Below are 14,547 nucleotides of genomic sequence, written 5' to 3'. Positions count from 1 at the left end.
GAAGAAGGCTGAAACAGTACTATCGTATACTGGCTCGCACTCTCATGAAGATGGCAGACATGATTTGATACATACTGGTTTGTTATATCTGTTCCATTCGAATTATTTTTTCTTTTTTTTCTTTAGAGAAATATAATGGGTGTAGTTCCATCTGAATTAGATGTAGTTATTGAAGAAGATGAAGACGTTTGTAATCATCATTTAGATCCAAACAACCAGATAGAATGGGAACCAAACGATGATCCGTCTTTGCAAGATGATATTAATGTGTTAAATTCAAACACAAACACACAAGCCTCTACACAGCATCACGAGGTGTTGGGAGGGGCGACACCCTCGGGGGAATGTTTGGATTTTTCGGAGGTGGTGGGGGTCATGCAGAACCAACCGTCAACGGCTGACCAATCAATTTCAAATGAGACCCAGAGGGGTGATGGGGTAAATGTCTTGAGGAGGGAAACATTCAACAATATACAACTATCCAGCGTTTTAACTTTTCCTCAAAACAACGATGTAACAGATTACGCCACATTTTACCGCGGAGTCTTGGGGAGCCTTAAAAAGCTGACACAGATGGTAACTAAGGAAGCTAGACCCGACGATATCATTCAATTGGAGTTATCCGGTGAAAGTGCAAATCAACACACTTCATTTACATTTCGAAACGATGCCGGGGCTGTGATGAATGCTTTTCAAGATGTGTTAGATCTGTTGGTACAATCAAACGTTGAAATATTGAACGATGAAGAAATACAGGTGATGGTCCAGGTGATACATAACCCTCGAGGTGGTGTAAGAAGAAAAATCGAAACCCTTTTGGAACATGAAATCCGCAGAAAAAAAGCTCGTTATCTTTACAATCCATTAAACTCGAATAATCAACTATGTTTTGCCATTAGCCTAGCAAGTCTGTTACATCCTGAATTTACAGATAGCCAGGCTGTGGCGGAGGCTGAAAAAATACAGAGAAAAGCGGGCTTAGACGAACAGACTTCCGTCACTTTCAGTCATATTCGTGAATTTGAAAAAGTGGTACGTCGTAAAATTGTCATACTGTACAGAGAAGAGGGCCAACGACCCCTCTCACGGTTCGAGACGGATTACCCCAAATCAGAAAATCCGTTGTATCTGTATTTATCTCAGAATCATTACAGCGGTATCATTAACATTAAAGGTTTTTTGTCAAAACCGCACGTTTGTCACTACTGTTACCAAGGGTACGACAAACCCGACAGACACAAATGCGACGGCTATTGCTTGGTCTGTACACAAAACGGGTGTGTAAAAATAGAGGGGAAAACTGTGCTTTGCAGGGATTGCAACATGTGGTGTCGTTCTCCTGCATGTCTCCTCAGACACAGGGTAAAACACCGGGTTATGGAAAAACTCGTCAGCAACTGCGATCGGCGAAAGAAATGCCTTAAATGCAACCTATTTTACGATGTACCTGTGGCTACAGGTATCGCTAAACACACGTGCCCTAAGTTAAAATGTCAAATATGTAAAGAAGAGCTACCTCGCAGTGACTCAGAGACACCTGAAACACGACATCTTTGCTATATACAACCCCAACCACGTGAAGTAAACCACAATGATAATATCATATTCTATGATTTTGAGACGTTTGTCGATGACAATCACACTCACATTCCCTTTCTAGTCTGTACCAAGACGCTGCAAGGAGAAGAGTGGTGTGCTTTTGGACTGGATTGTGTTACAGTTTTCCTCAATCATTTCAGGAAACCTCGTTATCTTAAATCTACATTTATAGCCCACAATTCGAGAGGATTTGACGGTTACTTGATTCTGAGAGGCATGGTACGGCTGGGTATAGCACCCTTAATTATCATGCAGGGGAGTAAAGTTCTCTGTTTTAAAGACCCTGATTTTTTGCAAAAATACATTGACTCGCTTTCCTTCCTTACCATGCCGCTTAGCGCTATGCCAAAAGCGTTAGGACTCGGTGATTGCTGGTCCAAGGGGTATTTTCCTCACAAATTTAGTTCGGAGGAACATTTAAATTATGTCGGAAAATACCCCGCAATCAGCAATTACGGTGTAGAACGCATGACACCTGTTGAACGCACCAAGTTTGAGACGTGGTATCAAAATGAGAAAAGCGAGGTCTTTGATTTTCAAAAACAAGCGGTACACTACTGTAAAAACGACGTCAATGTTCTTCGTGAGGGTTGCATCAAATTTAGAGCCGAGTTTACGAGCGAGACGGGTGTTGACCCCTTCTCCCGTATCACCATAGCCTCGGCCTGCATGAAGGTGTTTGTGACTAATTTCCTCGAGCCGCGTTCTCTAACCATACCTTCCCCGGATAACTACCGAGGGTTGTGTAAAAAATACTCACACACCAGCATCCAATGGTTAGAATGGGAGTCGCATCGTCGTGGTATTTTCATTCAGCATGCTTTAAACAAAGGCGAAAAACAGATGGGGGCATACTTTGTGGATGGGTTTGCTATAATCGGTGGCAAACCATTCGTCTGGGAATTTCAGGGGTGTTTTTATCACGGATGCCCGACGTGTTTCGAACCCGGTGCTGTATGCCCTTTGACAAACACACCGTTCAAGGAGTTGCACAAGGCTACCGAGAAAAAAATGAAAGCGTTAAAGCGTGACCACAAGGTCAACATCATCGTCATCAGAGAGCACGAGTGGAATGAAATGAAAAAATCAAACCCTAGGGTAATAGACTTTCTCAAAACACGCAATTACCCCGCACCTCTCATGCCTCGAGACGCTCTTTATGGAGGTAGGACAAGCGCCTTTTGCTTGAGGCACACGGCGGGTGAGAACCAGCGTGTATTGTATGAGGATGTCACCTCTCTCTACCCGTACGTCAACAGCGCATTTCCTTACCCCCTGGGTCATCCTGTCATCATCCACACGGATTTTGACGATGTTGGAAACTATTTCGGTCTGGTCAGAGCCGTTGTTCACCCTCCTCGAGGTCTCTATTTCCCTGTGCTACCCTACAGAACGGTCAAGGGTAAACTAGTGTTTACACTTTGCCGCACATGCGCAGAAAACAATAACCAGCAGGAACCCTGCGAACATGATGAGGAAGGAAGGGCATTGACGGGAGTCTGGGTCACGCTCGAATTCAACAAAGCTTTACAGTTGGGATACAGAGTCGGTAAGATTACGGAGGTGTGGCACTTTGAAGAACGGAGCGAAACCGTTTTTACGGGTTATGTTCAAACTTTCCTAAAGGGTAAGCAAGAAGCTTCAGGGTATCCCAAAGAAGCCGTCGATGCAGAAAGCAGGGAAAAGTACATTCGTGAATATCGTGAAAATCAGGGAATACAGCTGGATGCTGAAAAAATCGAACCCAACCCTGCCAAGAGACAAATGTCAAAACTCTGTTTAAACAGCCTTTGGGGAAAGTTTGCGGAGAGGTGCAATAGAACTCAGACCACCTTGGTGAGAAAAAGTGAAGTATTTTTCGACTTTGTATTTTCAGGAAAATATCAGGTTGAATATTTTTCCTTTCTCAACGAGCAAATTGCTATGGTGCAATGGCAATACAGTAAAAACAGCGTGGTGCTTCCCGGTAACACAAATAATGTATTTGTCGCTGCTTTTACCACCGCTTACGCACGTTTGAAAATGTACGGTTACCTAGAGGGGTTGCAAGAGAGAGTTCTTTACACAGACACCGATAGTTTAATCTACACGGTAAACGAGGGGGAAGTTTCTCTGGAGACGGGGTCCTATCTAGGCGATTTGACGGATGAGTTGGGAGGAGACAGCATTCACGAATTCGTCTCCGCCGGTCCAAAGAGTTATGCCTACCAAACCCTGCAGGGTAAAAAAACTGTGCTGCGTGCCAAAGGAATCACTCAAACCCGCGAGTGTTGTGAGAGGGTCAACTTTGACAGCGTTAAAGATTTGGTGGAGGGCTATCTGGAGGAAGACAAAACAGGTGCGATCTACACCCCTCATCACCAAATTGTTCGTGATAAAAGGGGGTTCCTTTTAAATAACTCGTCTTTCGAAAAAAAGTTTCGAGTGGTGTATGACAAAAGACGTCTCTTTCCCGACGGGAAAACTTTACCTTTCGGGTATTAGAGAGGAAATGGAAAAAATGGAACGAGTAGACTTTGATCCCAGATTTCATACACCTTTTTCATGCCTGGTTGTAGGACCTAGAGGTTGCGGAAAGACTTTTTTTGTAAAATGTGTATTGGAAAATTGTGAACACGTCATGAATTCTGTACCCGACAACATTGTGTGGATTTATACATCTTTCCAACCCATGTATGCTGAATTAAAAAAGATGAATAAAAAAATAAAATTTGTTGAAGGACTGCCTGATTCCTTTGAAGATGAAAACTTGTTTCCGGACGATCAGACCCATTTGGTGATTTTGGACGATGTTATTTTTCAAGCCTCAAATCACCCCGAAGTGGTTAAAATTTTCACGCAGTATAGACATCATAGAAATATGAGCGTTATGATGCTGACCCAGAATGTTTTTCATCAGGGAAAATTTTCACGCACCATTAGCTTAAACTGTAATTATATGATACTGTTTAAGAATCCGCGGGACAGATTGCAGATTAACGTGTTGGCACAGCAAATGTTCCCCGCACAAAAAAGTTTTTTCTTGGAAAGTTTTGCGGATGCTACTTTGGATGCTCATGGCTACTTATTGGTCGACCTGACACCTTTCTGTCCAGAACAATACAGAGTGAGGTCGGGCGTGCTTCCGCACCAGTGGCCCGTTGTCTACGTGCCAAAAACATAATGTCAAAGCGTGTAAAGAGGAACGGTCCCATGTTAAAAGCTCTGTACCATGCCACACCACAAAAACGTCGAGATATTCTGAGTCACGGCTCACCAGACTTTATCCAGACGCTGTGTGAAATTGCTTTAAACATTCTGAAGGGTAATGTGCCCTTATCACCGTCTCAATTTGCTCAGCTTAAAAAACAAAAGAAAATCATCCGACTGCTGGCTGATAAAAGGACTGGACTGAAACGCAAACGCCAGACTCTGATGAAACAGTCGGGCGGTTTTCTTCTACCCTTACTGGCCACCGTCGTACCGTTTATAGGGAATCTTATCGGTGGATTGAGCGGAAAAGGTTGAAGATGAAAAAGGCTCAAAAAATGTTTCTCCTATCCCCCCAACAATTAAATCGTCTGACTCGCCCGGAGCCGACCATCAGAGACTCGGCGGAGGATGATCTAGATGTTAAAATGAGAGCCGTCTTAAACGAACCCGGAATGAATCCTCATGAAAGAATAAAAATATACGATACCCTGCTGCAGAGATATCTCGGCCTGTTGAAGCAGGGGCAACGGGAGGAGAAAAGGATGACTCTGACTTTACACAAGGATTTGCGGGGTGAACCATGGAATGACTCTGAGGATAAACCGGAGGATAAACCAGAGGATAAACCGATGGATAAACCGGAGGATAAACCTCGGAATACTGGCGGGGGGTCAAAGGATGTCACGATGATCGAAGTTCTGAAAATCCTCCCCCGACGCGACCGTAACAACGCCGAGTACATTATGAAAAAATTATCCGAGAATGATAAGGGGTGGACCTCTAAAGGAGAGTTTGTTCAAAACGGTACACCGGTGCAGGGATCTCATATGATCGATTTACTGAAACACCTGATGCAACGGTCGAAAAATCCACAGACCCGCACGCCTGAGGGTTGGAGAAAATTTTTAACAGCGTTGACGGAGCTAAATGTCCCCACATCGACCATTCATAACCCCAGAGCACGAGATCAATACAGACGTCTGAAAGCGGATGGAGAGTTTGAATCAGAATGGGTGGAAAAAGAAACATTTCTATCCCCCGAGAGGAAAAGAAGAGGTAGAAAAGTGACATTGTCCCCACATTGGTTAAACCTTGAATGAATGATGACAAAACTCTTGTTTCAATAAAATGTTTTTTTATTCATCAAACGCAGTGTGTACAGCATTTTCATTTCAACGGTTCAAAAAAGTTTCTAAACAACAGACGTCTTGTACGCCACAACGACTACTATTATTCTTATTCGTGCTAGTACAACATTGAATTTTTTTAACCAGGGTATATGCTTCAAGATCATTTTTTACTACATCATCTGTGTATAAAGACAAAACTTGTTCAAAAGACAGTCCGCAAAATCGATGGTGCAGATAATAAACGCAGTGTTGACCGCACACTGTGGACAAAGGGTGTTGAAGCTGTAGGTTGTGGTACAATATACGGTCAGAACGATTTTCCAAAAAGTTCAAGATGCTCCGAGGGTAGTAATCAAAATCGGGAGAAAATCCATAAGAATCAAAAAAAGTGGCGGTCCCATCTTCCTCCAGAGTCATCGATAACCAGTGCTCCCCCGGTCGATGTCCTTCGTGGGTGTTGACGATAAAGTAGGAGGGTGGGGTAAAGGAGCGAGTCAGTGAGGGGAGTTGGTCGGAGGCCCATACACCACAGAAAACATTCCCCAACACTCGTCGCAGAAGCTTCTCCAGTTGATGGTTATTCATCTCCGTCGTCAATAATAATCCACCAGCACTTGTCGTTTGGAATCAATTTCCAAAATAGAATCGTAACATGCGTAAACCACAAGAGTGACCGTGTTGGGTAAGGGTACTCTGAATCTCATTTCCAACCTCAAAGTGCCATTAGAAACCCGAGACAATGCGTCGCTGTCCTCTCCCGGATTGAGATTGAACACAAACAGCGAATAACCCCGTTCAAAATCTTGTCTGTTGATGCACAGAGGTAAATCTTTCATATGCCTCCCTGTAGCGGTAAACATGTTGTAAAACTCTCTGACCGAAGCCCCCTGGTTAAATTGTGGTTGGAAAGCTTTGGAGGGAATTTGTTTTCCCGCGTGACAGAGGGTGATGTATTCTGCGTTAAAATGCTGGAAATTAAAGGGTGAGAGATCTCTTCTTCCTGTGAAAGCTTCATGATTTACCATACCCAAAACAATGTATTTAGGCATCGTGCCCAAAAACAAATTTTCTTGGGTGCATACTCTGGAATTTTCAGGGATAGAGTAGGTTTTCACGCTGACCCGTGACAAAGGGTAGAGTGCGTTTCCTTTGAGTAAGGCCGAGGCGTGCCCCAATCGTACGGCCGGCGAAACGGTGACCTTTTTTGTGAAGAGAGAGGCACCCAGCACTTTCAGACGGAAAGTACCGTCCGCAGCCCCTGTGAGACAAAAGGCGTCGCTGGCACGCGTGAGTTTGATCCTCAGATCCACCGAGTTGAGAAGGAGTCTCTCGCTGAAAAGAATGTCTGCGTGGAGGGGTCCTAGTAGCTGAACCTCTTTAGATTCAGCCGTGTAACCGGCTCTGATGTTGAGTCCTTTGTTTGGTCCGTTCGCTGTTTCTATAGAGTCTATTGAGCCGCCGGTGTCTTTGTGGAATAACCCGGCTGAGAATTGACTTCTGAGTGTGGCTTCAGAATAGTTTAGTAGCGTTTCAATTATCGCCCTGTATGGGTGTGTGGCGCTGGATTGAGAAATCAGTCTTTCCCCGAGCATAATGTCGCATTGGCTGAAGATGGTGTTTAGAGGATAATTGATGAGACCCACATTGGCGTCGTTTGGGATATTTGATCCATCGGCGCGGGTAATTTTAACCCGCAGGTAAAGTAATGTGTCATTCAGATCCAAGTACTTTTCACCTTCTCCCGGGATGAAAAATTCAATAGGACCCCCGTCAGTGATGGCGGATAGCGGTAGGACTTCTGTGTAGGATTTATCATCGATAGACATCTGAGTCATAGGAGCTGAAAATAAATCCAGCTCGGCCATCGTGCATTCGGCCGAATTTTGATGTAAAAGAGCCATCTTTTTTTCTTTTTTTTTTTAAATATATCGTGTGAGGGAACGACGGTCCTTCTCTTTGAAAACCTTTTACCGACTGATTTTCTTCTCCCCAGATGACGGCGTTTTTTACCACTCGTTGAGAGACGTCGTCCCGGGGGTCTCTTTCGGGGTTGTCTAGCCAGGACCATTATTCCTCCTGATCCGTCTTGTACCCCACTACCCATTTTTCCAACGGCATGACTGAATACGTCGGAAGCGATATTTTTTGCCGCTGTTTTAAGATGAGGTTTGACCAGGGCAAAACCTCTTTTCACCAGAGGTGATACAAAACGAAACAACCTGGAAAACACGGAGCCTATCCCACGCCCGTACATCACAGGTGAACCTGTGAAACCGGGGAGGGAACCCCCCACTTGGCTTTCGTAATAACCCACTAAACGTAGAGGGTCGTGCATGGGTTGACTCATTCTCATTGTTGTTGGTTTTACTTTCTAACGGGTCTAAAGTGGAGCTTCGCGATGGTCTTTCCAAAGGTGAAGTCGACGTGTTTGTTCTGATCAGATTTAATCTCCACCCTGATGTTTTCAATGTGATTTTTCGAGACGGGTAAATAGTAGGCGGGGTTAAAACACTTGGTGACAATCTCACCGTAAGCTCCCTCTACACTCACGATTCTCAAAAGAGGAGCATAAGCGTCGCCTACTATCTGAGGTCGCACCACGTCACTGTAACAGTAGAGATGGTAGAAACCGGCGTTTATATCCGCGGGATAGGGGGCCGACCCACGGTCAAAGTTGATCCACTTTCCAGGTTTCACTCCCATGATGTAAGCCAGGGAAGGGGAAAAACGAAAATGAGTTTGACCCCCTGATTGATAGGAGATTCGCTTTTTAACATCGTCAAAGGCTATCCTCACATCGTTGTCAATTTTTTGTAAAGATTCATTCAGTTCATTTATGAATCGTGTAATGTTCTCATAACATCCCCCTCTCAATTCTTGACGGTAAACTATCCCCATTCCAGGATTGCTTTCAGGTCCCACCGGTGGAGGTCTCTTTAGCCATTCATAAAATGCTCCGTTAGAAACATTATACCATGAGCGAGGGTATGAAATCTCTGTTAAGGCCACCTCCCATGAGCCTGCTAAATCTATATGTTGACTTAAATCTATCTGGTAATGGGAACTTTTGTTTTCTTTAAATACGTTGAGGCTGGCGTTGGAGGGTAAGGTGAGGTAAAAACCCTCGTTGCAGGAATGATCCATAATGCTCGATGATCTTTAGACTGTGAGGCTCATCAAAGGCATCAGATTGTTTTATACATTTATAAGGAGGTCAGCCTCCACCCAACTGTTGAATTTTTCGGGCCAGTTTTTCTAGTGCACTAGAACTTGTTTTTTGCCACCGACCGTACGTCGTTTTAGAATTTCCTCCACATGATAGCGCTTGTCCTCGCTCTCTTTTACTTTCTGCAACTCGGCTTCGTAAAAAGAACCCTCTATTATTTCACCGTCAAAATCTTTCAGTCTGTATGCCGGGGGAGATCGAGGGAGACGTCGTGTTATTGTAAACACCTCGTCTGTAAAACTCTGTTCATATTTTTTATCAAACACTCCTCTCACTTTGGATATTCTCACCATATCTCCCGTGGCAAATTTGTATTTGCGTTTGAATGCTGTGAATGAGCCGTAGAGATTCTCAAACACTTGAGGGGTATTTTCCAAAGTCACATCCACCGGTTTCATTTTAATATTGCTGTGATATCCGTGATTGTAGCTTTTTACCAAGTCTTGTAAGACGTCTAGGTAGCGCCTGGTGTTGTTGGCTGTAAAATATCTCCACATTCTCCCTTTCAGAGTACGATTAAATCTTTCAACCACCGAAGCTTTGAGATCGCTGGCCGTAGAAAAATGTACAATATTGTGTTTCTTCATCAGAGCTTGAAAACTCTTGTTAAAAAATTCTTTTCCCGCGTCGGTTTGGAGTTTGCGAGGAATCTGACTTTCCCCCAACACCGATTGAAACGATTCAACCACCTCCACGGACGTCTTTCTCCTCAAAACCCTCACATAGGCCTTCTTGGAAAATACATCTATGACCGTTAATAAATAATTATAACCGTCGTTATATTCAGCCAAGGCTTGCATGTCACAGAGGTCGGCTTGAAACTGGGTTAAAGGTCGCGGGACAAAGACTCTGTTTCTTGGAAAATGAATGCGAACCGGTTTATGGAGTGTATAGGCGTCCTGTCCCGTTAAATATTCTTGAACTTTTTCTTTTGTGACACGTTGCCCCGTTTCATCCTGCACAGCTCGACGGAGTCGATCTACCCCTCCAAAACTACCCGGGTGTGCGGGTGTATAGTATGCTTTTTCCATAGCTTTCTCCATTGTGGAAAGACAAAGAGAAATGAACTCGTGTTGCTTGGTACACATTTCTTTTATTCATTCATGGAAACAACACAATGAATCTAAAACAGTTTGTTTTTATTCGTTCATGGACACCACACAGCGAATCTAAAACAATTTTTCTATAAACTATAAACTATATTCAAGGTTTGATGTAAAACAGGTATACCGTAGGTGAATTTAATCGCTTCGTGCAGTTTTTGTAGTTCAAACAAAACGTTGACGGGGATGTCGCATCGTAGACGATACATCGACATATCAACAAACAGAGCATATAAAATGAACACGTGATAAGGAGAAGGTTGAAAAGACTTTTCTTTAGACCATTCCTTCAAAATTGTTTCAAAAATGTCAAAGTCAAAAGCATGAGAGACAACGGATTTCCAGGTAGCTTCCCAGGTAGGCTTAGAGCGGGCATAATCAAGAATAATTTGTAGTTTTTGAGGTTTGTCTCGTTTTAGAACATACGCTTCCATCGCGTCAATCAACGGGTAAATAACAGCGTGGTTCTCGATAGAGTTTACAAGTTTTCTCCAATAATTACCCATCTTTTTTGTAATTATTCCAACACTCTGTCACCATATCCAGATGTCTCAAAATCGTTTCATCACCCCGTACCAACTCGTTGTACACGTCATCTATGGCCCACCAGACATTTCTCTCAGATTTCAGTTGAGACAGCAGAGAGTCGGCGTAGGATTCGACCCTTGAATCCTCAGCCTCGATGCGACGAAGCATCAGCAAGCGTTGAATGGCTTGAATGAATTTAGACGTACGCAGAGTCTTGATGAGTCCGTCGTAGTTGTACAGGAGAAAGTCCTCTTCATAGGGTTCCAGGCACGGGTGGTTTCTCTGGCTCGGATGGTTCACCCGACAACCGTAACATTCGCTCTGCCTGAACTGGCGGATGGCCTCGTTGAGGAGATGAAACACGGCCGTTTTCACCGTGCTGGTGAAAAGCAACCACTTCCCCCCATCGGTTTCATCATCGATGTGCAACGGGGGGTCCAAGAGTGACAGGGATGGTGACGGGGGTGGTGGCGGGGACGGCGGAGGTGTTATGATGATCAGGTCATTCTCCTTTTCCTCCTCCTTCCTATCGTCATCTGGCAAAGACTGCGTAGCGTTGTCGGTTTTCACCCCCCATCTGCAGAAACATCTGCCGAAGCGACACGTCTCATCGTCGCTCACCACCTCCGATCCAGCCGTCGTTTCAGGAGGGTTAAAGATCTCGGCCATGTTTGCTTCATCAGTCGTGTTTACGGATGGTTTGAAATCGTCCTGTGGTATAAGACGGGTCTTTACGCGTCTGATGGTCTTGTTTGCCATTTTCTTGTTTGAGATCCGTGCGTTCAAAAAAGGGAGCCAATATGGTCTGGTCGAAAAAAAAAATTGCAGGGTGGGGGTTGTTTTTATAGGGAGGGTCGAAAAAAAAAGTCTCGACCAATCAAACTAACGCTATGATTTTCAAAGGGTATTGGACGAGTCGGAGGAGGGGGTGTTTCCTTGAAGGTTATTGGTTGAAACTGAAGCGGGGGAGGTCCTTTCGTCCTCCGTCGGGGGTGTGGTCTCAAAGGACAACTTTCTTCTCGTCGTCAGCATGCTTTTCCATTGTCGACTGCTTCGGAACAAGTCGTTTATTTTCTCCTTCATCGACGCCATTCGCTCTCGCCATGCCACGATGGGTACGACCACCAACGGTGTAAACACCCCGCATTCATCGTTGAAAGACTCCAGGGAAAAGACATCGGGCTCGGTCCACTGAGCCGTATAGGTACCGGTGATTTTTGGAGCACGGAGACTGGCACGTAAAAACCAACGACCCGAGGCTGAAGATTTCGTCTCCCAGGTAGCGCTGAACAGAATTCTTCTCTCATTCAACTCATCCATCGTCGGGTAAGTAAACAAGCTTCCTTTTACGCGTTTATCCACCGGTGAAGGATCACGCCACAGGAAATCGGGCATTGCCAGTCTTAAAACTTCCCAATCCACGGTAGATAACGATGAAAATGTCGAGAAAGGGCTTCCGTCTCTTCTTTCTTTTAGCTGAAATAAGCAGATATCACCCATTTCGTATCTGAATACAAATCCAAAAGATCCCTCCATCCCGTACGCTTCCAAGTCCCATTTCTCACGCAAAGACTCGGTCGGCGGCATCTGAATACGATTTAGAAACACTCGACTTTTTTGCGGAGCGTCAATGTAAGTTTTATTATTTTTATAAATCGAAACAGGCGTTTCACTAATCATGACCGAATCGAACAAAGTCTTTACGCTAACGTATAAAGCTCCAAATAATGACTAAGCCTTACACCGCCCTTTTGTACCCCTCCTCTGCGTGTGTGTGTGTGTGTGTGTGTGTGTGTGTGTGTGTGTGTGTGTGTGTGTGTGTGTGTGTGTGTGTGAAGTGCGTGCGTGTCCACATCTCCACACGTAACATTCCCAGCCATCAATACATCGAAATCTGGAAGTTGTTTCAAACGATCGTAAACATTTAAACTATCAAATATATGGTCACATGCTGCTCAGATGACATTGCTTTCTTAAAAAAACTGAACCCTCCTCTGTTCCCTGTCAGGTCTTAACTCCACCCTCTTCCTGGTTTAACCACTCCCACCGCAGGTCTTAACTCTGCCCTCTTTCTGTTTAAAACTCCACCCTCTTCCTGGTTTAACCACTCCCACCGCAGGTCTTAACTCCACCCTCTTCCGGGTAAGCCACACCCACTTGACCTTGACATTTGAACCTGACCTTTGACTTTGACCTTTAACCTTGACCCCCTCATAAATCATTAACCTTTGAACTTGACCCCTCATAAATCATTGACCTTTGACCTTGAGGGTCATAAATCATTGATTTATGGGGGGTCATAAATCACTCTTGACTAAAGGTAGGGACTTAAATTCTCTTATATATATATATATATATAAATGCATATATAAATATATATATATATATATATATATATATATATATATATATACAGCGTATCCAGAAACTATTAACAGCGCTTCACTTTTTCTACATTTTGTTACGTTACAGTCTTATTTAAAAATTTAATAAATTCCTTTTGTCCTTAAAATTCCGCACACAATACCCCGCAAAGACAATGTGATTTTTTTTTTTCCACTAATTTAAAAAAAAAATACAAAAACATTTAAATTACATGTACATAAGTATTCACAGCCTTCGCTCAATACTTTGTTGATGCACCTTCGGCAACAATTACAGAATATTTTTGAATACGACGCCACAAGCTTGACACACTTCTCTTTGGGCAGTTTCGCCAGTTCCTCTTTGACAAAAAAAGCACAGACCTAACTACCTCCTGTTTCTTGTCTGCAGCGTTAAGCCATCTGGGTAATGTAGTTGAATAACAAGAGCATTTAATATTAATGATAAAATAATAAGATTTATTTTTAAACTTTATATGACTGAGACCCTTTTGGGTTACAATTGTTGTATCTCAGACCTGCGTCTTGTACCTGTCTAAAGTGCTAAGCCTTCTGGGTAATGTCGCATACAAACATGTACTTCTTAGTTGACATGTAAGACGAGTAAGACAATTAAGAGCATATTTTTATTTGCAATGCCGACCTAGCAAAGAGGCAGCATTTACATGTTAGAGATGTTGATGTGTGATGATAATCTTTCATCGGCTCTCATTTAGCAACAAAATAGATCGCTCCGAACCAGAAAATCTTAATGTGTCCTCTTCAGGTCCAACACGGCGTCTCAGTGGACCGTCATTCTGGGTGGCTTGAGGCAGAACGGCTCCAACAGCTTCCAGGCGGTTCTGAAAGTGGACAGCATCACCGGTAGCATGCGGGCCGGTCACAACGTGGCAGTCCTGCACCTGGCTGAGCGGCCCAGACTGTCGGACTACATCCGGCCCATCTGCCTGGACGACGGTCGGACGTTCCCTGCGGGCTCTTCATGTTGAATCGCCGGCTGGAGCGCAGGCAGAGGAGGCGGTACGTAACACGCCGCCGTTACTTATACCCCGTTTGACTCCTCACCGTCGCGCTCTTTAGAGCAGCAGGTGCTACAGGAGGTCCAGACCACAGTGCTGGACTGCCAGAACGGGTCGTCAGGTGACAACGTTTGTACGGAACCCTTGGCACTGGACCAGGTGACCTTTACATCTCGTCTGTCCTACATCTTTGTTTCATTCGTCCAACGTTTGGTTCCGTGTGTTCAGGGGGACGCCGGCGGTCTTCTGATGTGTAAGCTGGACGGCTTTTGGTACCAGGCCGCGGTGCTGGAGCCGGCAGACCAAATGGCGGTCTTCCATAAACTGAGCAGTTTTAACGACTTCCTGATGCAGGAGATCGGGGAC

General features: G+C 44.3%; 1 protein-coding gene across 2 annotated transcripts in view; it reads left to right on the top strand.

The window, feature by feature from the left end:
* The window catches only part of LOC133556120 (uncharacterized), a 5,326-nt gene extending 1,013 nt beyond the window's left edge, over positions 1-4,313 (top strand). For both annotated transcript variants that reach the window (XM_061905747.1, XM_061905748.1), the window contains one exon: positions 1-4,313. This exon is cut by the window's left edge and continues 60 nt beyond it. In XM_061905747.1, coding sequence (XP_061761731.1) covers positions 136-4,083 — 3,948 coding nt within the window. In that variant the 5' untranslated portion in view covers positions 1-135 and the 3' untranslated portion in view covers positions 4,084-4,313.
* The last annotated feature ends 10,234 nt before the right edge of the window (positions 4,314-14,547 follow it).

The sequence above is a fragment of the Nerophis ophidion genome, linkage group LG07, assembly GCF_033978795.1.
Source record: "Nerophis ophidion isolate RoL-2023_Sa linkage group LG07, RoL_Noph_v1.0, whole genome shotgun sequence".
NCBI lineage: Eukaryota > Metazoa > Chordata > Actinopteri > Syngnathiformes > Syngnathidae > Nerophis > Nerophis ophidion.
Note: the sequence above shows the minus strand (reverse complement) of the source record. Positions and strands in the feature narration are given on the sequence as shown.